This window comes from Patagioenas fasciata, chromosome 23, assembly GCF_037038585.1.
Source record: "Patagioenas fasciata isolate bPatFas1 chromosome 23, bPatFas1.hap1, whole genome shotgun sequence".
In the NCBI taxonomy this organism is placed as follows: domain Eukaryota; kingdom Metazoa; phylum Chordata; class Aves; order Columbiformes; family Columbidae; genus Patagioenas; species Patagioenas fasciata.
Window position 1 is genome coordinate 1,916,230 of NC_092542.1, and position 27,911 is coordinate 1,944,140.

The window sequence follows — 27,911 nt, forward strand, 5'->3', positions numbered from 1 at the left end:
ATCCTGGTAGTGATTGGTGCCTGTGGATGTCATGAAATACAATAATCATTTTGATACTTAATGTCTGGAAAATGCTGGCTACACGTGTGGGATTCTGCCCCTGGGCCAGCCCAGGTTCAGGTGCTTGTTTGGAACAATGTGGAATTTGATGCTGATTCAAAAGAACTTTTTACAATCAGAAGTATTTATTAATTAGAGTTTTGACAGTGGTTTTCACAGGTTATGAATGACGTGACACATCGTATGAATAGGCAAATCTATTCAGCACCAGAAAAACTTTCTGGTGCAGCTGTGAGGGATCTACGGAAAAGGCAAGATGAGGAGAGAAGAGACTCTGCGTTCTCTTTTCTTTTAATAAAAGGGTAAGCAAATGTCACCATTACCTAATGCTCTTTAGTGGCAGATTAATGGTATTTGTGGAACACAGGGTTTTAGGAGGAAGATTCTTAACAGGTGTAAACTGATATAGGTCCATGGCAGTTAGTGTAAGATTGATAACCTGTGAAGTATCTGATTCTGATGATTTTTTGGGGGCTTGGCTTTTCTCCCCACACCGAACCCAGCTTTTCAGATTTCATGTTGTGGGTGAATTGCCAACATGCATTTTTATCTTGGAAAAATAATCTTCAGGCTTCAGTCTGGGGGGAGAAAAAAAAAAACAACAAACCAAACTGTGTTGGTTTCCTGGGCAATTTCTCTGTTTTTGTAACTGGTTTCTATTAATGGTTTTGAGATGAATCCCAGGAATCCGGAGCTGAGTGCTGTCCAACAGAAGGGGCTGTTTCAATGGAGCGCCATCCGAAGATGCCTGACGGCAAGAGCTGCAGACAGGGCTCTCTGACCTTTGCCGAGGACAGTGGTGCTGGAAGAACAGAAACAGACACACACGTTAATGGTTCGGTAAGAGGGCAGCCCGCTTGGGTGCTACACCTGCACTCCGCATTCGTGCCTATCAAAGTTGCTGTTGGGCAAACTGCAAACCTTGGTGCATTAAGCAGAAGATCAAAAACCTCTTAAGATTCCATTGAACTAAATACCTTGCATAACTGGACGTTCACGTTAATTAATTTATGCTCCAGCGCCTTTGGCACAGAGGGAAGTAAAGGCTTTCCAGCCGGAGAGCCAAGACAGGAATAAGTTGAGGAATTGCCTGCAAAGGACAGTCCCCAAATGACACGTAATGTTCAACCCTCTCGTTTCACTTTGGGAGTGCTTGGGCACAGCCCAGCTTAGGCCATTGCAGTGACCACTGTGGGGTGGTTTGGTGGACATTGCTTTTCTCTTTGCTGGAAATGAGTTGTCCCTGGGGTATTATTGACTGTCGCTAGGATATTTTATACCTATCCTATATAAAGGGTGTCAGGGATCTGCCATTCTCATACGCAAGGAGCGCAGATTTGCCTCTGCTGCTGGTTTGGTGAGCACAGTGGACTCCAGCGAAATAAAACAAAGCAGAAAAACATCTGGCCAGACCCTGAGCTTGTCATTCTGAATGTGCTCTTTAGGGAAAGCAAATCAGGGGCTTTAGTGTTTATGGCAAGGGAACAAACACACTGCTGGGTCTGTGAGAGGTACGCGGCGTGTTCCATCCCTGGGGTAATGACAGGCTTCGCTTGCAGCCCTGTTATTGTGGTCACCTTTCAGTTTTGTCCTTTTAGTTCACAGCTCTTGCTGTGAGTTGGATTATTTCAGGCTTGCTTATGGATTCATTGCAGCTGAAAGATTTATTTTAATGAGAAAAGCTTTGCAACCAAATGAAGCCTCCCGGGAAATGCACACCCTCTGGTAATTCACGTCATGCCGTGTTACGTTGCTCTTTTCCATCAGCAGGCAGCTCTGGAGGCTCCCCCAGCCACTCCAGACCTTTCTCAGAAAGGGGGAATGAATACGGGTGCATATTTAACCCCCGGAGTGTTACGGTTTTGTCACGCTACTGGCATGATGAGGGTTATTTGAGCAATTCCCGCTAGGATAAACGGTGTCAGTGTACATGAACCCTGAACTGCAGTACCCCTGCCTTTCTTCTGCTCTGTTCTTGCAAACTTCTACCTCTGTTCATGTTTTTTGGCTTTGCAGGATCCTTGCTACCTGTCAGTTAGCACTCTGTTCCCCAGCTGAAGCATTCTCTACTACTTTTCAGTTGTAGGAATTAGCCTTGCTTCTGCTCATGAGTAGATGTTTTCTCCTTTGATCGTGGCAGAGTCCTATGGGTCCTGTGTTTAAAGAAGATCTAAAGAAGTTGTTGGTAATAAGCATGGAGCGTTGACAAGTCATGTACATAAGGCCTTGTACTGTAATTTGTGTCTTTATGTCAACAGAGCATTAATCCTGGCATTCCTTTTTGATACGTTACATATATTTATAGCTATGAAAATGGGGTGGAAGTGACCAATTCCACTCCAGCTTCCCAGGGTTTATGGTTCCCAAAATTGCAGTAAAAGGATGGAGTGTACCTCCTGCCATTAGACCTTCCCAATCTGATACTGGTTCTGTTTTTCTAGACTGCTGGTCTTCAATCCACATTTATTGGGAGGTCTTTCAGTGCAGCCTGCAGCCATGGGAAACAAAAACGCTAAAATCGAAGAGATCGGGAAGAGGAAACTTCCTGGCAGATGGGGCTTGTCCATTCGTGTTCCCCACTGCCTCAACTGTGCAGAATTAAAGAGGGAACAAAAGGCAAAGAGCTGTGAAATAGCCTCTTGCGTCCCCTTTCTCCTCATGTTCTTTCCTTCCCGTGAGTGCTTTTCTTTAGGAGACTTCAGTAGGTTCAGCCTGAACTTGGCGTCTTTCAGCCAGGAAATAGCCCGTTCGTGACAGCAGCAACCACAGCAATCTGCATCCATCCCTGCAAGACAACAGCCAGTAACCTCTGCACTGCCAAAGCGAGAAGGCACAAAGGTGGAAAAGCGACCCAAAATCACAGCCTGGACGGTTCTGCTGCGGCTGAGGGAAACCAAGGGAAGCAGAGGGTGCTGGATTCGCTGTCTCTGCAATGTGAACAGCTTCTTGCCTCCCAGCCTGATGTTTTCCAGGCTCTGCTCTGATGCGGCAGCTGAACAAAAGGCTGTCAGATCTGAGCCTCTCGTCTGGCTCCCTGGCCTGACAGAACCAGCAGAAAAGGCTCCTTCTGCTGCTGGATTTCTGGCTCAGCCCCAGGCCAGCGCCCCTGATGCTGTACATCAGTATTGGCTTTGTCGGGATGCCTCAGAATGTGGCAGCAGGTTTGCAGTTTCGGGACGTGGTGCAGTAGGAGCCTTTGCTGCACGCAGGTGGTTATAGAATTGGATTGATGCAAATATCAGAGGTTTGCAAAGACAAGGCTGTGCTTTTGTGTTAGGGTTACAATTAGACTGGCCATGGGAACATTGTTGACATTGCTCAGCTGCTGAGTGTGGGAACTCAGGCTGTGAGGGACCGTGTTTATCTAATTACCCACAAACTCCCCCACTTAATGTAAATGACAGAGTTAGAGTTCACAGGGAAATTTTGTAGGGTTCTTATCTGAAGGTTATTTTAGAACTTTTCACTAGAAACAAACCAGCAGTTAGCTGCATCTGTTTTGGACAGCATGAAGACCTGGAGTTGACAGTAGGCTTTTTCATGGTCAAATTATGTAATAAAAATAGCTCAAGTTTCTGGGAATTTCTTTGGAAGTGTCTGGTTCTGTGCGGAGATGCTGTTCCCAGTGCCTGTGAAGGTGGTTGCCCTCTTCAGGTCAGGCTGGTAGGGTTTCAGGTGTTTAAACGATGCTGTGAGGACGTGGTTTTGTTCCACGCGCTCAGTGCTGCCCTTTGGATGAGTCCGTCCCCTCTGAGCATCCCGCAGCATCTAAAGAATTCCCCTCAAATGGAAAATCAGTGCCTGTCTCTGGTCTGCAGATGCAAACCAAGGCGATCTGAACTGCTCTGCGAGTGTTTATACATAAAGGGTATATGGAGGTTTTATTTTGTGAAGCAGCATTTGGAGTTTGAGTTTACTGCTTCTTTGCTGTTTGCCATCACTTATTTTCGGTAGCTGACTGCGTTAATACTCCTAATCACTGTGGGACACAGTGAAGTGGGTTAGGTAAACACAGTTAAACACATCCGCGCAGGCTGTAAGAACTGGTTAATGTAATTTAACCGTCTTTTCCCTGGAGCACAGTCTGCTGAACACTCAGCGTTGCTGGACGCTGCTGCTGTGTCTCGGCACTGCCATCAGAGCTGGTGTTCTGTGTGAGGACACGAAGGAGAGGAGCAGCTTCTCTGCTCTCCTGGGGTTCCTTTTGGTGCCAGCCAAGCGACTACTGGAGTAGTTCAGTTCTCGTACGAAGGGCTGGAAGTCATAAATCTGACCCGGCTTTCCGTGTTCTGGCCTTGGCGATGGGGAACCGTGTTCCCTACATTGCAATATTCTGGGGCTTGTAGTTGCATTCTGGGCTCTTTTGCCTGCGCTGCCCTAAGCTCCCGCATATCCAGTCTTTGTCATTATTATCCTTGTGCTGAGATCGCTGCTATTAAGCCCTTGCTTACAAATCACAGGACAGAGTAAATATTGTTTTCTAGGTTGTCTTCTGAGACTTAAGCTTGAAGTGAAACCATATGAGGAGACAATGATCAAAAAACCACCGAAGGCAACAGAATAAATCCAGTCTCAAGCAGACAGCTGGATGAGTGTCAAACAAAAGAAGGAACAGCTGGATCAAGTAAAACACAAGGAAAATTAGTTCCATCCCCGGGGGAGGGAGCAGGATTGTTTTGCGAGCACAGAGCAACGTGGGACCAACTTTACCCGATAGAACTTTTACATCAAAGTGAGGGGCAGATCAGAAGGTCCCAGAGGGAGGGGAAAGGGAAAAGTGGGTGTTGTAGTAACTGTGCAAAAGCGTTGGGGAAAGGAGGGAGGTGCAGTGCGAGCGTGGGGGAGAGCAGAGCGGGGAGGTGGGGAGCTGGAACTTCGGAGGTGGAGTAATTGTGCAGAATGTGAGCTGCTGTCCACAGCTTTCTGGATGTAAATTGATGAGGTCACAGTGTTTTCCAGTTACCAACCAAAAAAAAAAAGTTTAAAAAAAACCCAAAGTCTTCAACTTGTTTTTCAAGAGAGACGCAAACACGGAGGAGCTGAAGAAATGGAGCAGCTAGCAAAACTCCTTCTGTGGCAGATTTTGCTTCAGCAAAGTAAGCTCCTCGCTGGTCGGCGTGATGTTACTTGTTTGTATTTCAGCTGCAGAGGACGGGGCCGGGTTAGCGAGAAGCTTTTGAACGGCTGTCTTTGTAAGGTTGTGTTCAGATTCCTAAGTTCGCTGCGTTTTCGTCTGTTAGGGGAGGGAATCGTGGATTTCTTTTTGGAAAGGACAGGGGAGACAATGGAGAAATATTTGAGGTTGTTGAAGCCGTATTCCATTCAGCATGTTTGTGCAATCTATTCCTATCAGTTACCTCCATCAGCAAATACAAAACCAATAAGTTTGAATGTGAGTATTGAAAGCTTGCATAGTTAGATTTATGTGATCTAAGGTTATTTTATACTTTTGAAGAGGCAGAAACAGTTTTTGGGTGTGTGTGAGCATTCAGGATGGGGGAAGAAATTAAAGTGTGGGTTTATTTTCCTGTCAGCATAAAGACAGAGACGTAGGAATTCACACTGGGTAAGGTGCAAGAAAGGGATGAGAACAAGTCTGACGAGCTTACAATAACAGAATGGTTTGTACCTTTTCCTCAATCAGAGTTTTCTCTGAGAGCTGAAAGCAGATGTGGGGTCCTGAAAGCCTGAGCCCAACAGAGAAACCCCGGGAAGGCTTGGATGGCAGGAGAAGATTTAAGGATTAATTGCAAGACCCCAGCAAATCTACACTGTCAACACTTTGGGCGCTAAGGAGGGCACCTGTAAGAAAAGGACTGATTACGGTTTTAGGAACAGGATGGAGAGACTTTGTTCAGGGTGCTGACAGTAGGAAATTAGGAGCACAAGCGTTTTGGGGATCTTCACAGCCCTGTTAATGAAAAGCTGTGGGCAGGCACCTGAGCCTCCCGAAATTCCTCAGTACATGGAAGGAACAAGCTGAAGAGCTCTCGGTTTGGTTGCTAATTAATCTAGTTTCCATGTCACCACATCATCCCCAGTTTTGCGATGCCTCGAGGCACGTTTTAGGAATTGGGATCAGTCCCAGGGATGGAAGGGTTAAAGTGGCTCGGAAACGCGGTGTGGGTGGGTGGGTGACGCCTGGCGAAGGAGGAGAGGCCGTGGCTTGTATTTCGGAAGCACCAACCAACCGGTCCAGCTGCTCCCCAGGGTGATTTAGCACGTTGGAGCTCGGGGAGCACCGGGGCAGGCCCAGCAGGTTGGGATGCTCTCGGGATGCTGCAGAGCAAGGGGTAGCAGCTCAGAGTCAACTCACGTAGGGATGGATGATCTCTGACAGGTGTTTTTCAGGTGTGTTTTGGAGAGAGAACCATCTGTGTGCCGGGCAGCCCTGATGTTTGAGTCCTGCTGTCCCCACACCAATCAAGTTCCAACATAATGAGTGAAGACGGATGGGGAGAAGGGAGGAAATCTGTTCCCTTCCGTGTTTGCTGAGATGATTCCCTTCTGGGCAGGAACCACACCCTCAAGTGTTAATGTCTGCAGGGAGGAACAGCACTGTGTTTGGAACGGCTCTGCAAACTATTCTGTGGGCCTACAGCCAAAACCAAGCACTGAAAGCAGAGAAGGGTTTATAAAGCTGAGCTAATATCCGAACTGTCTGTGAGAAAGCGAGGGCAAAGCTGGGACTGTGCGGCGGCCAAGATGGCGATTGGTTTCTTGTACAGACAGAAGGCTTTTTCCTTTCTGTCGAGGCAGCACATTCTTGCTTTTTGCTGATTTACAGGCATGTTCCTACCTGCAGTGAGGTGCTGGAATTGTCAGGACTAGGCGGTGGTGAAGGGCTCTCTAGTCCTGACATCCTTTTTGAAAGGAAAACACTCTGCTGTTGAGAAAGTTGCCCCAAGAAACCTTTAAAAATAAACAAACAGAGGCTTAGAGAAAAGCCTAGTTCAAAGTCTGGCTTGACCGTCAGTTGCATTTGTAAGGGAAACGTCGTTTTATGGCAAAGCTTGGACTTGCGGTCCCAGGGCAGCAGGAGCGGGTGGGGACTGGGAGGTGTCCACGTGGATCTGCATTGCTGTCTCCCTCCCTTTGTTGCATCTTTGAGATGGGCCCAGGTGTTATTCTCGGTTACTGGTCGGTGGGTTTAAAAGAAAAAGGCTACCAGAAGAAAGCCGAGCTCATTTGTGCAAGCCGTCACCTTGGTGTTACTGCATCGTGAGCCATTATGGCCATGGATGCTGGATCAGCTCCCTGAAGAGTCAGGATGGAGCCACTGCCGCTCTCCACAAGCGTTTGGAAACAGCTTGGTAGCACAGGCTGCTGGTTTTTGCAATGATTGTGTAATGGCTCTGCAGAGACCATTAAATCCAGTGCACAGACAATGGGATTGATGGGAGAAACAAGGACACACAGCGATTTTGTGAAGAATGTGTCCTTTTGCTGGGACTCGATCATCTCCCTAATGTGAAGGTGATGTCGCTTCCTTTTTTTGAAAGCAAAAGAGGCTGAGACAGACCAGGAGATGCTGGAGAAGGGGTGCAAAGGAACAAAGCTGAGCTTACTCAGGCAAGCGGAGCATCAGCCTCACAAACTGATGATTCAGCCCACACACCTGGTGGGTTATGGCACCTGTTTCTCCAGTGACTTCTTAGTTTTTCTTTCCTGCCCAACACTACAACCTGGACTTCAGTGCTGGTTGTTGCCTGGAGAGCTCAGAGCCCGCGAGGTGTCTTTCAGAGCCTGAGGCTTTTACTTCTAGTTTGCCTGTACTTTCTGTGGCTGAATTCTTTACTTGAAAAGTGGATGGGATTCAAGAATGAAGAGCTGGCTCTGCCTTTTCCAAGGGATTAGGAAACACTTTTGCAGGCTGCTTTCCTCTTCCTATATTGTGGGAGCAGCAGAATACCCCTGGGATCCTGCTGAGAAGCTGAGTCTGCACACAGCATCTCGGGGGACAGCACACAGATGGCTTTTTGTTGCTTTTTGTGGGTACATCACACAGAGAGAGGTCAAAGTGATTATCCATCACATGGAACTTGAAATTTTAAAATGAAAGCTACAGTGAGTTCTGTGTTGACAAGTATTATGGTATTTTGAAGCTCCAGGTCCCGGAGTTCTTGTCGGTCATTAGATTTATGATGCTGCGTTTGGGCTCGATGTTTTTTACATTAACTTGCAAAAGGAAAGGAGAAAAGTCAATGTGTTCCTCTTGCTGAGCCAGGAGAGGATGTTTCTGTAGCACCAAATCAATTTGCTGTTCACGAGCGGTAACACAAGGCTCACAGACACGGCTCCCGAGCACACAAGTCCCCATTTGCCTTGTGATATCGTGTTTTTCACTCACCACGGTGCAAGCACCCACTCAGACACACAGCATTGCGTTATCACAGTGGTAGAGGTGGGTGCTGCTGTGCTGAGCTGGTTGTCTGTTGGGAGACTGGCTGGTTTGGTGCTGTAGAAGAGCTTTGTCTCATTCCTTTGCTGTCCTAAGCTAAATCTAAGTCTTGGCTTCCAGAGACAGAGCCCGGCAGCTTATCCTATTATACCACCAGGCACTTTGCAGCCTATTGGGAGAGACCATCAAATGATGGCAATATAACGTCTTGTCTATGTTGTCTTTTATAATCAGAGCAGTACAGGCTTTGTGCATGATGTTTTTTTCTTTGTGATGCTGAGATTATGAATGTAGAAGGAATAACTTACATTTGGAGTGTCTTTGAACTGGCAGTGCCACTTCTTTTTGTTCTCGGGTGTCACTGCCCGGTGTTTTGTGATAGGAAAAGGAAAGAGTTTATTCTCAGCCCATGCACTGTGGGTATGGTTAAACCAGCCCCAGCCTGGAGTTAATTTATTCTCTTTTGAAACGCATGAATTCCAAGGCTAAAAACAAAATACACCCTTAGTCTGTAGGACATTGTGCCTGTGACATTAGCAGGACAAAACATCTCATGGTGTTGGTGGAGCACAGTTGGGCTTGACGGGTTAGAGAGATGAATGATGTCATTGTGTCCGGCATCCGAATCGTGATGTCAGGAGGCCTCCCAGCCCCTCCTGTGTCACGAGCAGGAGGGGCCGGACCAGAGGAAAGCGGGAACAAAGGAATTGGTTCACTTCTTGCAAAGTTCTTCCTGCGCGGATCTGAGTCACGGGAGCTGGAGAGAGTTGTGGTTGCACCACAGTAACGGCGCAGGCCAGGAATGGGCTTAACCACAATGCACATGTTAAATAAGTAAATTAACAGAGAAGGGAGGAATAAATGCAATAATAATCAAGGAGGTGGCTGCTGACTGTTATTGTATTTGAAGTTTTTTCTTCCTTTTATGGTCAGTAACATTCTTTTTTTTCTGCTTTGACAGGTTCTGTTTATTCGTATTCAGGTGAGTGATGTCTTTGTAATCTACTTGGTTTTATGGTCATGAGAAGAAAAGAGGGACCCTGATTCCATGGCATTAAGTGAGGGTTTCATTTCTAACTTCCATAGACATGACCCATGTGTCTCTAAACTTCGATTAAACTGGGGGTTAGGATTAGGAAGGGTGTGTAGGATGGGTCAGATCTATGATCCTGATAACAGACATCATGGCTGTTGCTTTCACTGAATGAAATCAGTGTTTTTAAGTGGCTTTTTGTTGTATTTCTCCATGAGAGAGCTCTATGCTGATCCTGAAAGGCACTTTTATTTTGGGTGGAAGGTGTGTGGAGATTCTAGGACAGCTCTGAGTCCTTCCTTAGAGTCGTCTTCACATGCCATTAATCTGTAACTCTCTTTTTCTGTTATTCTTTGCTCTTAGTCCCAGCCGATGCCTCAAACCCGGAGAGCGTCGTGGTGTCGGTGTTGAACATCAGCGCCACGCTGGGCTCGCAGGCCGTGCTGCCCTGCAAGAGCTACCGCATGGTGTGGACCCAGGACCGGCTCAACGACCGGCAGCGCGTGGTGCACTGGGACGTCTACTACGGAGATAACAAGATGGAGAGGCTGTGTGACATGTACTCGGCCGGGGACCAGCGCGTGTACAGCTCCTACAACGAAGGGAGGATATTCATGCCCCAGAATGCATTTACAGATGGCAACTTCTCCTTGATGATCAAAGGTACTGAACAGCATCTTTGCTCCCTGTGCCCTCTGCAGAGTGGAGGGTCCATGACTGTGCTTTTCAGTGAAAATGGCTATTTTACTGAACATTTTCTATAAAAATGTAAGTCTAATGAAGTTAATGAGATTCTCTGAAGCGCTGGTGATAGTGAAACAGTCCTGTTTTAAAAGAGAATTGGTAACTCATTGTTTGAAAGTCACTTGGGCTTCTTGTGGACCTTTGGTTGTATTTCAGGTCCTGAACTATAAACCCAAGATTGTCGTTCTTCCTATGCCTGCTCTTAGCTAAACAGAAATCAGCTTTCTCTTTCTATCTGTTAATACAAATACGTTCCACAGGAAAACAAGTCATTAAATTAGGTGAGATGGTTCTTCTCTGTTTAGCCCTGGTGATAAGGATGGGTTAGAACTGAGTTATATAAAGACCCTTTTGCAATCACACAAGCATTTGGGAAGCAGCATAAATGCCAAAAGTCATCATTGTCTCAGTATAAAATGTTTAACGTCTCTTCCCTGTTGTACTAGATGTTATGGAGAGTGACGAAGGCACATATTCCTGTAATCTTCACCATCACTACTGCCACTTATATGAAACTGTGAAAGTCCAGCTGGAGATCACCAAGAAAGGTGGGTGTGCCGGACAGCTCGGTGTTCCCCTCCACAGGGTCCTGCTCGGGCAACCAGGGTCCAGTGGCCACCAGGACTCTGAATTCCCAGTGGGAATCGTGTGCTGGTTCACAGGTGGCCACAGAGAACGTGATCCTCACTGTGCTGTTTGTGATCAGATTCCCTGACTTTTAGAAACTTCACACAAGTTATGAACCTCTCTCCTTTCTTGGCATGTGTCAGTGCATGGAGCTACTCTAGGCAGCCTAATTAGCTAATTGTCCTGTTACTGCCCCAGCAGCAGAATGTCCCTAGTAACAATCCATCACCAGCCTGATGGGCCACACAGATCTGCCCTGTGCGCTGGTTTGGGAGCTTTCCGTGAGAACCCTGTAGTTAAAACCCTCCCCAAGTTACCACACCTTCACTCCAGCTCTAAAACCAAGTTTCTAAGGGCTTTTGGCAGCTGCAGCTTGTGCCACCCAGGCCACAGACACATCGCTACCATGTCATTTAAATTGACATTTGTATAATGCACAAGTGAAGCTGTCGAAGGACTGTTGGTAGAGAAGTGCATTTCTTCTGCTGCTCTCCTTGCAGCTTCCATGCAATAAAAACACCCGGGCAGGCCTGTGAGCCCCAATCCGCTCCTCTGTGTGTTGGTTCTTCTGCTATTCCTTTTCAAGAGCAAAACAAGACCCAGTGCTTCTTGAGCTCCTCCAGTAATTAGGGCATTTGTGGGTAGAAAAGCATTTCCTGCTTGGAGAATTGGGATACGGCATATTGGAGATGAAATCTGTTATTCTTGCTCCATTCTTAGTCTGTAGAGAGAATATACTTCCTGCTTTCTGAAGCAGGAGATTAACTCCGAGTTGTAAGGAAAAGAAAGTCTTGCTTAATGTATGGATGTAGGAGATAAAGGTGCATTTCTTTACTAATTGCTGAAGTAAGCGTGAACAAGGCACGCGGCCCTAGTGGCACTTCAGGATCTTTGGAAGGGAAGTGTTCTAGGATTGCAGGGTCTGAGAGCAGTTGTAGGTGTCCCTGGGTGTCCCTGAGCACAGGAAAATTGCATAAAGCTGCACTTACCGAGGTTTTACAACTTGTCTCATCTTCTCCGCAGCTGAGGATGCAAAGCAATACTGGGACGGGGAAAAGCCGGTGATTGTCGCCCCGGAAGGCAGCACCGTGATGCTCCCCTGTGTGAACCGCAACCACATCTGGACTGAACGGCACAGCGAAGAGGAACAACAAGTGGTGCACTGGGACAGGCAGCCCCCGGGCGTTCCTCACGACCGCGCTGACCGTCTCATCGACCTCTACGCCTCCGGCGAGCGCCGTTCTTACGGACCTCTCTTCATCCGTCAGAAGATGAACATCACCGACACGGCCTTTGCCCTGGGTGACTTTTCCCTGCGGATTTCGCAGCTGGAAAGCGCGGATGAAGGCACTTACTCCTGCCACCTGCACCATCACTACTGTGGCCTGCACGAGCGCAGGATCTACCAAGTCTTCGTGAAGGAGCCAGTGAGAGAGAAGAAGGTGGTGAACCTCACAACTCACAACATTGCCCCAGCCATCGGTAAGTGGCCTCTGGAGGTGATTCTCCTGATTGAGGAAGAGGTAAGTATCTACAGTTGCACCTTTGAGCTCTAAATTGCTCGCTAAGCCACAGGACAGGAATATGACATGTTATCCTCCATTGTCACCTCAGGAGGTCTTTGCTCCAAATGCCAAAATGTCCTTTTGTGTCCCTCCGCAGTGGTGTGCGGGGGTCACTTAGTGCCAGCGGGAGGGAGCGTGGTCAAGGCGAACCCGTGTCCTGCTGAGGTGACGGTGCCACTAGAGCAACGCTGAGGTTTAGTCCGTGGAGGTTTAACACTGAGCTGCACCCAAAGCGGAGCATCCCACCTGCCAGGGTTAATTCCCTGCTCCAGCAACTTCACGTCCAGCTCCTGTTTGCTTTGCTCCAGGGCAGTTCTGCAGCCTGTTCTGCTCTGCAATGCCTGACGTGCCCTCAGGCAAACAAGCTGGTTTGTAACAGGTTCCCTTTTCCTGTTGCTTTTATGGAACAGGAGGTGTGGGGCAGGGGCTGCTTCGGCTCTGCCTTTGCTGGTACAACACGCCACTGTTCTCACCAGCGTAGCTCATGTTTCTGTCCCCTTTGCACGGGGGTTTAGGTTGTGCAAGGTGCCAGACTGTGCAGAATTGAGCACCAGGAATTTTCCCTTCACCCTTTATGTATATATTTTTTTCTCCTTAAACCAATTTTGACATTTTCCACTGCGGTGAGCTATCATCCGACAGCCCGGCCAAACTCAAAACCATCATGCTTAGTTCAGGCAGAAGAAAGAAAATCAAAATCCCAAGTTTAATATTTTTTTAAGTCTTTTGAGTATAGCTCCTTGTTAACATTTTCAAATATTTATTGGGGTTTCATATTTATTGGCTGCTTAATACAGAATTTGGACGTGCTTCGGACATTTTTAAATAGGTCTATTCTTCTCTAGCAATTGGCTGTTTCAAGTCACAGAAACCTAAACCTCTCCCCCGAGACTAAGGTTGGTGTCCAGAAAACCCAGGTGGGACTAAAGCGAGGTGGCTGTTGGGGCTGAGCTGCCACGGAGGCCGGGACGTCCGAATATATCGGCCTTTCTGCCCTGCAGCTCAGCCCTGTCCAGATCACGCTGGAAATCAGATGGAAACTAGAGCTCGTTTTCAGAGCTGCCCACCCAGTTTATTCCTCTCTTTCCTGGTTGTTGCTGAATAGTTCCCTGCCTGCCCCTAAATTAGGCAGAACCCACAAGTAATTTAACTTGCTGGGGCTGTCTTAGTTTGGCGTTAGCGCCCTCGGTGCTGGAGGAACTTGCCTTCCTAGAAAAGCCATTTCCAGCAAGAACAGCCCTAGAAGAGCTTTGTTGCCTCCAGGCAGCGAATGCTCAGCTGGGCTCAGAGCACCACGCACAAAAATGTGCTGAATCCAGGGGAATGTGAAAGCAGCTGCGAGATCCCGAGTGCCCTTTTCCACCCCGCTGCTGCTGAGGAGCCGCTGGGACGTGCCCTGCTTGTGAACAGCAGGAAAGGCTGAGATATTTAGCCCCGTTCCATGAAAAACTCTATAGAAGTCTTCTGAGGATACAACATAAAGCAAAAATGAAATATCAGGAGATAACAAAAGCAAAGCAACGCGCTTTTCGGCACGCAGCTATAGTGTTTGTCAGAGCTCCAAAGCCCAGAGCCATTTCCAGACAGGAAACTTCGTCCTGTTTTGAATATGAACGTGAGCTCAGCTCTGCTCTCAGTCTCAGCAGTATCAACTGATTCAGTGCATTTTTACTCTGCGTTTGCTTTGGAGCAAGTAAAAAATGGCATCTATTGTATTTCAGGCTTATTGCTAAACTATTTTCAGTCCTTTGCCAGCCTTGGATAGAAAACGGGCCACATACCCAGCACTTGTGAGCTCTTTTGGTGGAGACCTCTACATTTGTCCCAGCAGAAGAATCAAACCCTTGACCCTTTGGTAAAATACTGTGAAGGCACCTCTGTTCAAAGTTGTGGCTTCTTTTTCCCCACCATTAAAATTTATTTTCCAGTAGTTAAACCAGATCAGGCGAGTGAATTGGATGCAGGTGGGCACGCTGTGTTGAGACACATTGAAAGATGGGATCTTGGTTACAGAATAAACCTTCATCACCTCATCTGAAATTCTGAGTCAACCGGTGATGCTTTGTCAAAGCACCAGCATGATGAGTATTTTTGGTATTACCTGATTAAGCCAAGGAGGCCCAAAGAGGCTGAATCTTCGTATTCATTATTTGTTGTTACAGCAACCTCTCCAATGTTGACTGAAGTTTCACTCCGCTCCTACCCCATCCTGCAGTATTGTGGGAAAGCACAAAGCCAGGATTAAATGCATTGATGTTTGCTGACTTCTGGCTCAACCATCCCCTTGTGGCAGCTGCTGAAGGGGCCCTTCACGGTCCAGGGATTTGTTAAAGTACAACTGCCACATGTCCTGTTTGCAGCTTTGCAAGTGGTTTGTTTGGTTTGGTATTTTTTTAGCTGGGCAGTGGTGAAAAACAGATGCTGGTTGTCAGCACACGGCATCCAGCAATGCCAGTACAAACCAGAGCGGGGCTGGGCTGCCGGCACACAGCCTGTGCTGAAACCTCTCCATTCTCTGGGGCTGCTTTTAGCATTAGCAGACGATCATCTCCGGTTTCAAAGTGTTTATTTCAACCCACTGTCATCTTATTTGCTTTTATTGTTGGTGGGTCGGTGTTTTCAAATGCTGGAAACAAACTGCTCAATAAACTGGAACCAGTCGCTATATCAGCAGCTCCAAAAATGACAACGTTTCTCACATTTCACATCTGTTCAATGGTACTGTGGCTTTTGGGATATTTTGTCCCATCTTTTCCCTTATTCTTGCCTGGTGCACTGAGAACGGTTCCTGTTGTGGTGAAGGTGTCACTTCCAGCCCTGTTTTGAAGAGAAAAAGCTCCCCAGCACGGTCTGTCTTATGGGTTTGCTGGGTTTGTCTGCTCCTCTGACTATTGCAAGCAGAGAAGTCGCTTCCTCTTTCTATGTGTAAAACATTGACCTATTTACTTGAGATCTACAAAAATGTTCCACGTAAAAGGTTTGAGTTACCCTTCCCTGTGCTGCGGAGCCGAAATACCGCTGCGCCCACAAGTGGAATGGAATCTTGGCTTTTCTTTGTGGGTTTTTATGTTATTTATTTTATTGATTTTTTTTTTTTTCATTTTATTTAAAAGGAAACTCATTCTTTGGCATTGAAAATTCTTCCCACTCCGTAAATTATAACCCTTGGCAGGGAGGGGCTGCTTCATACTTGAGCCGTCTGGAGCCGGAGCAACGCGGTGTGTGTGTTGTAAGGGACCCAGAGGAGGGTTGAGTTACCCACGAATGCTCGGGGCTTCGCTTCTCTGCAATAAACAAGAACACACGGAGAGGCAGGCGGCAGCAGGGGAATGCGCAACGCTCGCTGTTCGTACTTTGTGCTCCTGGGAAGTGTAATGGGCTGGTGAGGTGCACAGGCACTGAGAGAGATGCAGATTGTTGTAAATGAGGCGCCGTTTGCCCTTCATGCAGTCCAGAAGACTTTCTCCCTGAACACACTTTTTTGGGTCCACAGGTGAATGTGCTTTGCTTGGGGTGCCACTCACGATTCTCAGCCTGTTTTCCTTTCTCTCTGCCATCAGATCCCAATGTTGTCAGGGGCCACAACGTGATAAACGTGATCATCCCCGAGAGCCGGGTGCATTTCTTCCAGCAGCTGGGCTACATCCTGGCCACTCTGCTGCTCTTCGTCATCCTCCTCATCATCGTTGTCTTCGTCACCCGCAAGCGCCGGCATAGAGGTAAGTGCCAGGTTTATGGGTGACCAGCCGTAAGAAGCTAAAGCCATCACCACCTTCCCTTGCTTTCCACCTCCTATTTACTACAAAAATATTGACCAGCCTGGTTGGACTGGATCTGACTGCTCATTCTGCTTCTTCTCCTTGTTTAGGTTACGAATACAACGTGAAGAAACACGGAGAGTAAGTACATTTACAGCATCTGTTACCTAGAATTAGAATACACAGAAATGAACTTATGGGCCCCAACTCTCAGCTGTCAGTAAGAGCCCAAACCAGCTGAAGATCTGGTTAATGCAAGTACAGCCATGTCAAGCATAGGCTCCTAGAGTTTATTTTTTGCTTTCCACCGATTCTTTTGCAGCTTTAATTATTAGTGTAACGTTCTCAGGAACATACACTTGCATAAAGATCGCCTATCAGGAAAAATCACCTGTACTTAATAGCAAATGAAATATTCTATAGATTTTTTTCAACTTTTCTCCAGGTATACAACAATTAAACACTGTAAATTAATTTCTTTAAAGTAGTATTAGAAAAGCTGTTGTGAAAAGGTGTGGAAGGAGCCAGTTATTAAAGGATGTGACAATACCATTTCTCACTGTTATTCCTTTTTCAGGAAGGATGTAAATCTTAAAGAATTTACAGTCGACACAACAGATCTGACTCAATACAAAAGTGAAGACATCAGGCTGGGTATGCATCAACCGGGAGCCAAACGGGGTCAAAACTTGTTATAACGGAGGCTTTTCTAAGGGCATTTAGATTCCCATTTGAAGTGACTTAACCTCCTGATTTTAAACGGCAGCTTTGGGAATCTCAGCTCCCAAGTCAGAGCAAGTGTGTTTAGTTTCACTTGGAGTTTTGGGGTTCTTTGACGTGCACAACCGATTAGTGCCAAGCAAAAAATTAAGTCTTAGCAGCTTTTCTTTTCCTGCCAAGTGGTTGAGCAACTCCATGAGTTGCTCCTGGAGAGCTGGGGATGCCAGACCTGGAGTATTTCAAGGAAGGGCCCATCACACGTCTGCCTTGTCTGGAAAGCTTTATTTTCTTCTAGTCTTCTAATGGCTGTCTGAATTACACTCCTCCCTTACACAGATTACAAAAACAACATCCTGAAGGAGAAGGCTGAGCAAGCCAGAAGCTTCCCAGCGAAGAACATCGATTTAGACAAAGGTAATAATGACCAGCTCACCCTAATTAGTGGCTATAGGAACCTTGTGGTGGGTTGAAGGAGCGAGGAGGGAAGGACGCGGCTGAGCAGTGAGCTGACCAAGCCACAGCCGACCGAGGAATGCTGAACATCATGACAAATGACAGCAGGAATGAGAGGCCAGTTCCCTTCTTATCCTTTCATCATGGAGCCTCAAGATGCAAGCAGTGATTAGGCTTTTAGAAACTTTTGGCGTGGCACAAGTAGAATTTTTCTTTATTGGAAAAAGAATGAGTGCCTCGCAGGGCTGGAATAGCTCATTCTGTGCTGGAACCTCAGAGATGGATCTCAAAAATGTCCTGGCATGGTGTTTGAGAAGAAAGCACTGTGCAGAAGAGAGTGTTTGGAGTTGATTTAATTTATGGGTAATGGGCAGTCATTTACTTCATCCAAGAAAAGCAAATAACTCTCCCTCCCTAGGGCTGAATCTCCTTTTGCTTATCCAGTATTAATCCTGAGTATTATGCCTCAGTTTGTAGAGTTACACTTGTCTCAAGCAGTGCTGCTAAGAAGTCGTTAGGTTCCATGGCTCCTTTCATATGAATTTAGAATATAATAAATGTGACTGAAATGATATCACGAAGGGAATGGTCTGGAGAGTCCACGAGTTGCCTCAGACCTGTTGTTCTTGGTGGAGTTCTCGTTATATTTTGCCTACGTTCTGCAGAGATGATCTGTGCATTAATTTATACACATTATATCTCACTGTGGGCTTCATGAAGAGGCTATCGGGAGCATGGCTGACTGCAAATGGTCACTTGTCACTCCGTAGCCAAGTCCATATTACAGTGTGCTGTGTGGATGGTTTGACGTGTCTCTTCGGGTACTGACCTCCATCTCAATGTGCTTTCAGATTTCAGGAAGGAATATTGTAAATGAAGACATTCCCAAGCTGCTGGCTGGACCAGAAGCTTCAATCAAAGATAGATAAACGGAAGAGAGATGCCTTTTCTTAATATCATGTCCTTCTAGTTACCATAGATGTTTTTTCATGTAGACTCTCTCTCCACTAAGCTCAAAGGTATTTGCAAATGCTTCTTGAAAGAGTCAGGCCGTCTCTCTTGTGTGCACTTACGATGGGTTTGGGTTGCCTTTTCTTCTTCTGTTCTCCCAGTCCTCCATTCCCCTTTTCTGTCTTGATACTATTGTTGTTGGTTTTATGCATCAATGATTTTTATGAGCTGAATCAGCAGACCTTTTGCTTTGATGTTACTGCTTTGAATAAACCAACCTGCATCACTAATCTCGAGCCATCATTATATCAGGCATTTTTCCATGTAGTGTATTCATCAGAAAAATAATAGCAAAGCCTGATTGTGATCTCTCCTGGGCTGGCATGAATCAGGAGGAGCAGTATTGTCACATAGCACTTCACATATTCCAGGTGGGGTACAAAGAGTACGTCCCTTCACAACTGACAATGTAAATACCTCGTTTTATGAATAGGGAAATGTCAAAATCCCCATTTTACAGGGGCAAGGGGGGCACACAAATGACCAAGGGCAGGGTTGGGACCACCTCAGAGAGCTCTGGAAGCCTGACTCTGTATTTTTCACTCTAAGCCTGTTTGTTGATTTGTTTTTCAGTGCAGACCAGATCAAATTGGGCATGAGCAGACGCTTTCAGCTGAAGTTGATGTAATGCCAGTCTCAGTTAGATCAGAGCCAGGAATATTATGGAGAGGGCTAAACTCCTGTGTGGAATCTGGAATGTGATTTTCCTGCAGTCCCTGGGTGGATCCAGGCCACACATCAAAACAAAGGTATGATTAGAGCACAGGGAGACAGATCGTTAAAAGGAATCGCTTCTCATGAGCAGAACAGGAGGAACAACACGCTCCACTTAATAGCCCATCAGGAATTTCCATGGGCCAGGGTCTCAGAAGGGGAGTTGAGGAGAGAGATGAGTCTGTTGTGGATTTTGGCATTGTCGTGGGGAGCGGGCACCCCAAATAGGGGTGCCCTGGGCTGATGGGGAGTTCTCCATATGAACAGAGTGTCAAAAACTGGGAGTCAGTAATTCAGTGTTGGCATCCAAGCAAGTTAAAGCATCAGGAAAGCCAGAGCACACTGAGAGTTGTGCACAGCTCCTCCGTCTACTCGGGACATTCTGTGGCACTGCTCCCAAACCAGGGACCCCTCTGCTCCTCGGGGCATGGAAGAAAAAGCCTTTCCTGCTGTTGTGTGATGGTAGCGGTTTGTGTTCTTGTGTAAGGGGAAGGTGGCTGGGGATTGCCAGCCAGCTCCTCAGTGGGCCGACAAGAGTGGCGGAGGGAGGGACTGCACATGGGTTGGTGACAGAACGGGGCTGGGAGGGGGTCTTGGGGTTGCGGGTGGTGGAAATATGAAGATGAGCTTGTGTGGAACTACGTAAGGGTGATGGTGCAGTTCCAGTCTTGAACTGGTGCTCTGCTTGTGCAGGTTTCTTCCTGGGGATGGAGAATCCTGGGGTCTTTGCAGGTAAGGAAGCAGCTGTGGTCCAAGAAAAGCCACTCGGTTTACCGGCTAAACAATTGGGAATGTGACCTGCTGCCCAATGTGTCTCGAACATCCGCACTTGAACGCAGACTTTTTATAGGAGTGGAAAGACTGTGCCAGTTTTTATAGGTGTTAATACTTCTCTCTGTTACTAAGGACTATGTTAAAGAATAAATATAGTGGGGACCCTTATTTTTAATGCCTTCAAATGTTAAACATATTAATAAGAGAATAAAACAGTAGAGGTGGAGGTGAACCTTTCTAAGCTACAGCTTAGCTTTTAGTTTCCTTAGCCCTTCCACTACTCTGGACAGGTTTTGTGATTTAACTGCCTTTACCTTCACTTCAGATTCACCCCTACAAAAGAGCTCAGATTGTGCAGAACCACGAATGGTGGTGAGGGGGGCTGAGGTTGGGCCAGGTCCCTGTTTGCCCAGCCGGCCGTTCTGGGGCTGCCTTTGGTCAGACGGGGTTGAAATCCAAGCGCATTCCCGCAGGTGCAGGAGGCTGCGCTGGTTATTCCATCAGGGTGCAGAGTCTCGAGTCATTGTCGTTAACGTCTCTCTCCCTCCCTTTCATGTCTGTGAGTCAAAGCTTGGAGATCTTCACTTGCCAGTTCAAGTTGCTCAGCGCAGCTCATACAGACACCGGCTCAAAGTGGGGTTACTCATAAACTCCAGAGGCATTTAAATATTTTATTGGACTTCCAGGCTGCAAAATAGCTTAAGGGGAAAAAAATAATATGTTCTCTGAAACAAGCACTAGGAAGAGCTTTACGAGTTCCTCATCCTTGCTTTGATGACCAGTTTGAATTCGGGTGATGGTCAGACGTGCCGGTATCACCCCAGGCTGATCAAGGTGAGGGTCCGAGTTAAGATTATGGCCCTTTTGTCCTTCGGGACGGGCAGATCTTGTGTGGCTGGACTGATGCTCAGAACAGTGGTTTGCAGAAGCAGCCTGCACATCCAGGATGTGAGTTAGTACAGCGAAATTCTGGCTGAAAGAGATCCAGGCAAGTCTGCTGGGTAACCCGTCGTGCTTTCATCTGTGGAAAAAGAGAGAAAGAAAACCGAATGCCAAACTGAAGGGTTTTGTTTGCTTATTTCTTAATACTGCCCTTAATACTGGTGAGAAGCCCTTTAGGTCCTTTACACATGCACTTTGTGTTCTGTCAGTCTTTGGCATTGGCATGAAGTCCGTGTCGCTCATTTTGCACATGAAAACGAGAAGAATCAACTTTAATTAACCACTGGGCAAGAGGCAAGGCCACTGCTTTCTGTTCCCACTCAGTGCAATTCTAGACAGGCTGGTTTTCTCTCTCTTTCTCGCATCTCGGCTTTTCTCTCCCTAATATGGGACAGTAAGTGGCCTCTCATGGAGAAACGATTTTTTAATGTGTGTAGCACTTTGGCAAATGTGTTTTGCTGGAGTTATTCGAAGCTGTGTTCTCACTGTACTGATGGAATTCTGCATCTCGATAGACTTCTTTACTGCCACTTTGCCTCGTTAGAGTCTCCTTGGTTTCCTGAGATGTGCATTTTATGTTCAGTTAGTTAAAATGATAATGGCACTTAATATTTTTATACCAATTACTTCTCAGTGAGGGCAGAGAAATGAAAGTCTCTTTTAGGGTAGCGTTTGGACTGCAAGCCCGTGTTGTGGGACAAGGAAAGGGTGCGTGGCAGCGACCTTAAAAGGGGTTGAAACTGAGACTAGGACTAAAACCCCCCTTGTCAGCTCTGGGCACACTCTGCTTCCTCTCAAAAACGAGAATACAACTTGTTCCACAAAGCTTGTTTTTCTTTTTTCTTTGTAACATAATTAATTTTCATTATTATTGTTACTTAACTTTTCACCATTTATCATTGTTGTGTAACTCTCCGAGCATTTAAGAAGTAAAGGAGAATCTAACAGAGTTTCAAGTGAAGGTTGATTTTATTCCTTGCTCTCTGGAGATGCTATTGAAGGTATTAGCCAGCATTAGCTAATTCTTCCCAGTAGCTGTGCAGTGTGTTTAATCTCAGAGCATCTTAAAGTGCTTGACAAAGTGTGGATCGAATGCAATAAATTATTCCAGTGATTTTGATGTGGTTTCCACATGGGACATCATCATCTGACTCGGTCATGGGGCCCACAGACAAATTTTAGCGCTCCAAAAGTGAGGTATAATGACCAGGTCTGCAGCTGCAGATGGCGTTCGAACCATCTATCAGAGATGAAGCTGGCGGCTCCTGCCTAGCACAGAATTCTGCAGCTCCAGAAGGGAAGAGAACGTATCCTGCTGGAATAGTTAACTGCAGTTTTATACTTGGGTGCCAGCCCAAATTCCTCTTTTCCTCACAGAACTAACACCTTGCAGAGCTCCTGCTGTACATTCTGCTCTTGGAGCGGAGGATCCCAGCTGGAGCACCAGAGTTCTCCCAGGGACACCGATGGAAACAGCTTGTGGTGCTGCCGGGACGGACGGTGCAGCTGCAAGAATCGGCAGGATCAAAGCAGGGTATGAAACTGAAAAGCAGCAAAGTGCATTTAGCAAACTAAGATTATTAGACAAGGTGGTCAACTCTGGTGAAAGTTTTATCTTCTCTGTTACCTGGTTGGAAATCATCCCGCAGCCAGTGCCGTGCCATGTCACACCAGCTCTTCGTTCTTCCCCGGGTAACCAGAAGCAGGAACATGAATGTTGTCATCTATTCTCTTTTCCCCTTCCATGCAAAGCACACAGCGCCTCATTCCTACAGACCTGTAGGGCAATAACACGTTCCTCAGTTAGGGAGGTTTTTGGAAATGTCACTGGAAATACCTTCTGTTATCCCCCAGGTTTCTTTGGATTTGAATCTGGTGGCGACGGAAGCTCTGAGGAGCTTTGCCCAGGAGGCTGGTGAGCGGATTGCTGGGCTGCAGGTCTTCTGCCTCCCTCTAGCGTTGATTTGTCTTTTCTTTTAAGCTATCGGGACTGAGTTTTGCCATGACCTGACCGTGCCCAAGGTCTGCTGCACAGAGAGGGAGAATAGAAGGAATAAAACCTTGCAGGTCTTTTAGACCAGATCCATGAGTAGCCTAAATCAACCTGGATTGCGTCCCGCTGAGGTTCACCAGCTTGGAGACCAGCCGCAGCGTCTTCATCTTAAGCACATCCAAACTGTGTGGCTGTAGCCGTATCTTTCTGCTTCTCTTTCTCCGAGTGAAAGATGGTTTTGTTCTTTTACAGATAAATTCTTGCAGGTGGATAAAAAACACCCGTGAAATCTCCGAGTGGGTCCCAGCTCACAGCTTTGCTGAGCACCACAGTGCTCAGAATGCTGGTTTGCTTTTGGTCGTATCTTTTAAAACAAATACTTATTTGCTAAGCACCCAGAGTGTGATCAGTGTGAATTCACTGAGACAAGCGACCACCAGGACTATAATTCAAAGGATTTTTAAAAGGGCTTGGTTATCCTCTGTGTGGTAATGGAGTGCACTGCTATATAAATGAAGATAAAGGGCAAGCAGCTTTTATGCCTCAGGACGCTGTCTGCTCCCTGCAGGGATCAGCACAACCATTTGCTCCATCAGGGAGGGTGTAGCGCTAATAGCAAGAGATTTTGTGCCTTATATTTATTTTCCACTGAAGTGTTAAGGCCTGAACGCCACAAGAAGCAAAATATTAGCCCTGACGGACCCGTGGTTTGCGAAGATGGTGTGTTCTGCATTCCTATGGCTGCGCTTTAATTGGATTAGCTGGTGGTTTGACTGCAACATGAAAGTGGGTTATCTCCTCTCTCCCGTGCTTGATGGGGACATGGAAGCTTTTTGTGAGTCACAGGCCCAGTCAGATCATCTCTGTTCCAAGGTAGTCATCTGACAATTACACAACTCGTTATATTTTCACTTGTCAAAAGTAAAAGCGAAGCTAATAGAGCAAGAACAGAGCTCTTTGCAGATACCACCCGGGTCTCTGAGGAATTCAGGAGGTCAATAAGTACGAACTGAAGAGACGAAAGGGCTGGATGTTAATATTTTGTCCGAGTTTCATGCTGCAAAAACAACCTAAAGCTCAGTATCTCAGAAAGTAGAGCTTGTACTAGACTTACCTTACAGTCCTGCCAAGGGAAGCCTTCCCTGTTCTTGCTCAGAGATGCGTGTGTGTGGTGGGACTGATGGATTCCTGCTGTACGTTCCATACCAAGGGTTCTCCCAGGTGCCTTCAGAACCAAAGCCCGTGTCTATGCACATGAGGACAGAAAGCTGAATGCAGTTTTACAGAAACCTCCAGTACTTCTTGCCTTACTCTATCAGAATTCCAGAACCGAAAGAGTGAGCAATGACCAACCATCAGTGGCCACAATGCCTGGAAAATATTCTTGGAAATGTGCTTTGAAATGACTTAAACCAGCACATAGAATCATACAACAGTTTAAAAAAGCCCAGCCCAGTTATGTGATGAAGACTAAGGCTATACCTTTACTTTGCTATTTATATTGTTTGGTGATCATACAGGCATTCAAGTTTAGCAGTGATGAGTAATATTAATGTCTGGAGATGAGCAAATCCCTGGCGTTGGAGTTGTCATTAGCTTGGGATTTTCCTCAAGAAGTATTTTGAATGAACAAAAGATTCCTCAAGGCCTGAGCACTCTGTTCTGAAACCTTCATCTTCTTGCTGACATTTTTTTTGGCATTTCTAGAAAGAAAGGTGAACTCTTCCACAATACATAACCTGCAAAACATGGCACTCTGCTCTGTGCTCCGAAACATACCTGTGTCACCTGGCAGCACTGAACAAGCGCTGCTCTGCGGTGAAATTCAGGAGATGATGGGTCTAAAGCTTGTTCCGTGCCAAGCACCTCAATGGGCTCTGTGCCCAACCGGCTTCCATCGCAGCAGCTTTTAAAAGCAATTTCTTCCGAGCCACAACTGCGTCTCTGCTCCCTTATTAACATAAGCTGCGGAGAAGCCGACTGCACTGTGGAAAATGTGATGATCTGCAGAGAATCCATGAGCTCATCGCTTAAACAGGACCCAGCTCCCTCCTCATGAAACACAAAGAATTCTTGAGATACCTGAAATCCAGGAGTGACTTTCTGCAGTTATAATGGGCGAGTAAGGTCAGTTCTCTGCCCTCCCCATCTCTCAGATAAATACATTGGAGAGAACGTATCTTGCATCTTGTAAAGACTGTTGAATCAGAACATTAAGCTTTACTAACCGAGTATATGTGTAGTAACACATCCCCCTTTTCCTGTTGCCATGCGAATGGGGATCCCGACCACCTCTGTACGATGCCTGGGTGCCTGTTTCTGGAAAGTGTTTACTAATTCCTAGAAGGAGAGAGCTGCCAGGGGACTAACAGTGTTTCTGTGACCCTTTGGGGATGTTTACTGTATTTTTCTCAGGCCAAAGACTGATGATAATATGAGCAGAGCATCTTTTGTGTGTTGCCCTTAGATAAATCACTGCCGACATCAGAAGTACCCAAAGCAGCACTTCTGCACCTAAGCAGTTTGAGGGTGAAAGATGATTTTTATGGCAAGGAGTGAGCGCTCAGCACCTTCGCTCTTGCTGTTCATTCTCTTGGAAAGGATGGGACTGGTGTGATGGGGTTGGGAAAATCAGCCAGAGAGGCATGGAGCAGCAGGGCCAGCTTGGTCCCAGCATCCTGAGTCACCACCGGCCGGGAATATTTTGGGTTGAAAGGACCTTCCAAGCCCATCCAGTGCCACCCCGGCCATGAGCAGGGACATCTTCACCAGCTCAGGTTGCTCAGAGCCCCGTCCAGCCTGACATGGGATGTCTCCAGGGATGGGGCATCCACCACCTCTCTGGGATGCCTCAGAGCCGGGACGGCAGCCCCGCCGAGCCCGGCCCGGTGTCCCCATGATGTGTCCCCAGTGTCCCCGGGCCGAACGGACCCGAACGGACCCGAACCCGTTCGCGCCGGCGGTGGTGCCGCCAGTCCGGCAGGGGGCGCTGTGCGGGATCGCGGCGGCCCCGCGGGCAGAGCGGCGGCAGGAGAGCGGCCGCCCCGGCCGCCCCGCGCCCCTCGCCCGCCCGCCCGCCCCTTCCCGCCGGCCTCGCTGCTCCGCCGGCCCGGGGACGGGGCCCCGCGGCTGCCCGAGCGCGGCGGGGCGGGCGGCGAAGCGGCGGCCGGAGGATGCAGGCGGGGCGGGCGGCGGCGGGCTGCCGTTCCCGGGTCGGGCAGCTAGAGAGCAGTGCAGGGAGCGGAATCCCGGCCGAGGAGCCCGTGCGCGGCCGCCGGGCGCTGGGAGCTCCCTTCCTGTCGGGGGCGGCTCTGGGCCGGAGGCCGTGAGAGGAGCCGAGCGGCGGCGGAGGCCCGGGCCGGCTCCCCGGCTCCCATGGCGGAGACTAAAATCATCTACCACATAGACGAGGAGGAGACCCCGTACCTGGTGAAGCTGCCCGTCCCGCCGGAGAAAGTCACTCTGGCCGATTTCAAAAATGTCCTCAGCAACCGGCCCGTGCACAGCTACAAGTTCTTCTTCAAGTCCATGGACCAGGATTTCGGGTGAGCGGCTCCGGGCCGGCGGGGCCGCGTGTGCCGGGGCGGGGGGGCGGCGGTTCCTGCCCCTCCTCCCGCGCCCCTTCTGACAGCCGGGGGAGGGAGGTCTCTGTCTCTGTGTCTGTGTCTCTCAGCCCGGCCGGGAGGCACCTGCTCGGCTGCCGGCGCCGCCTGCCCCGGGGGTTCTACCGCAGCCCCCGCCGGACGCGGGGCTGTGGGTGCGCGGCCCGGCCGGCGCTAGGCCCCGGCGGCACCGCCGGACCCGGGGAGACGCGAGAGCCGCCGCCGGGAACATGGCGGCCCGGCCCGGCCCGGCCCGGCGCTGCCGCCCTCACCCCGCGGCCCGGGGGTGACAGCCCGGCCGGGTCGCCCCGAGGCGGGGGGGGCCTCTGGGACGTGCCCCGCGCCCGCTCCCGGCGCCGTGAGGCCGGGCAGGGGTGGCCGGCCGGCGCTGTCACCGTGTCGGGACACGGCGTGTGGCTCTGTCAGGGTTCCTGAGGAGCCGAGGAGGGTCAGGCTGTGGATAACGCTGGAAGGTGAAGCCTTGTTGTACGGGAAATCGGGTGGTTCTTCTGAGTCTGGTTTGGGTGTCAGTGGCCGGTGGTCAAAGGGCCGGTTCTTGGCAGGGTCTGCGCCCAGTGCTTTTGGATCCGCTCGCTGGGACAAGGGCCAGACTTTCAAACGACCTTTGTGGCCGTGTAGGCCACATTTCCCACTGGAACCGGGGGATGTTTGACAGCGTTCCGGGCTCCGCAGGCAAGTGTGGGTTGTGCGCCACTGGGCTTGTTTACAGCCGTAATAAATAAACCCATAAACATCCATTTGACAGTTTGCCAGACAGTAACTTTCAGAACGTATTAATCCTTTTTTGTAGCAAGTCGCTTCTCTTTGTACTCGCATCTGTCACTGGCAAGGCGATTTTCCGTATTTAAATGCCTTGCCAGTAGGAAAGAGAGTGGGTTTGTGGGACATAAACTCTAAAACAACGCTATTGTCGAGGTGCAAATTTTATGTTTGGTGAAATATATCATCCCAAGCATCCTCTTACATATTGTGTAGCCTCTTTTTTATCCGTGAGACCTGAAGCCTTTAATGTTAATTGTGTTTTTATCCATGGTGGAATGTGGGTATTGTTTGTTGACACGTTATTTCTTATGTGGCGAGTTGTTAGTATTGGCCTGTTACTGTAGGAGTGTTTGTGTATTGACTTCTTGTTTTTCCAGATTGTGAAATCGTTTATTTGGGAAACAACTATACAAACTGTTTGTTTTCAAAATAAGGTCTTTGAAATTGTCTACTCATAAATTGTTCTCCTTCACCCTCAAGTGACAGGGACACGTACCCTCCAGTTGTTGGATAAATTTGTGGCGCAACCTCAATAAAGGCTGTTGGGTTTGTTGGGCCGGCGTCCGCGTTCATCCCGCTGAGACAGAGTTAGCGCTAGGAAACAAACTGTACCGAGACACGTTGGGCGGGCTGGGAAGATCTCGAATGCGTTTGGGCTCTTCTTGGTCTTTGAAAGCTAACAGGGTTAGTAACTGGAGTAACTTAGTCTCGAAACTGGGCTGAAAATTGTT

The 27,911-nt window shown here is 48.0% G+C and overlaps 2 protein-coding genes and 1 long non-coding RNA gene across 9 annotated transcripts in view; 2 read left to right on the forward strand and 1 right to left on the reverse strand.

The window, feature by feature from the left end:
* Nucleotides 1-355: 355 nt before the first annotated feature.
* LOC136111073 (uncharacterized) lies at nucleotides 356-26,339 on the reverse strand. Of its 2 annotated transcripts, XR_011735618.1 has the most exons (5): nucleotides 26,222-26,339; nucleotides 23,910-24,041; nucleotides 22,430-22,579; nucleotides 11,855-20,881; nucleotides 356-862 (listed from the first exon to the last, which is right to left on the reverse strand). It is a non-coding gene; the product is annotated as an uncharacterized lncRNA (long non-coding RNA). The 2 variants fall into 2 exon arrangements; XR_010652708.2 differs by lacking the exon at nucleotides 22,430-22,579.
* Nucleotides 753-18,602, forward strand: MXRA8 (matrix remodeling associated 8). 2 transcript variants are annotated; one of them, XM_065855342.2, is made up of 10 exons: nucleotides 753-900; nucleotides 9,423-9,443; nucleotides 9,858-10,157; nucleotides 10,685-10,786; nucleotides 11,889-12,347; nucleotides 15,991-16,149; nucleotides 16,299-16,329; nucleotides 16,766-16,842; nucleotides 17,245-17,322; nucleotides 18,213-18,602. In XM_065855342.2, exons 3-10 carry the CDS (start codon nucleotides 9,959-9,961, stop codon nucleotides 18,236-18,238), a joined length of 1,131 nt encoding a protein of 376 aa, XP_065711414.1. In that variant the 5' UTR covers nucleotides 753-900; nucleotides 9,423-9,443; nucleotides 9,858-9,958; the 3' UTR covers nucleotides 18,239-18,602. The 2 variants fall into 2 exon arrangements, with proteins under 2 accessions (XP_065711414.1, XP_065711413.1); XM_065855341.2 differs by lacking the exon at nucleotides 753-900 and adding an exon at nucleotides 4,890-5,156.
* DVL1 (dishevelled segment polarity protein 1) overlaps nucleotides 25,922-27,911 on the forward strand; it is a 49,027-nt gene continuing 47,037 nt past the window's right edge. For 3 of the 5 annotated variants that reach the window (XM_065854938.2, XM_065854939.2, XM_065854941.2), the window contains exon 1: nucleotides 25,922-26,340. In XM_065854938.2, the coding sequence (XP_065711010.1) occupies nucleotides 26,171-26,340 (170 nt within the window). In that variant the 5' untranslated portion in view covers nucleotides 25,922-26,170. The remainder of the gene's footprint in view (nucleotides 26,341-27,911) is intronic. The other 2 variants (XM_065854940.2, XM_065854942.2) reach the window with 2 other exon arrangements.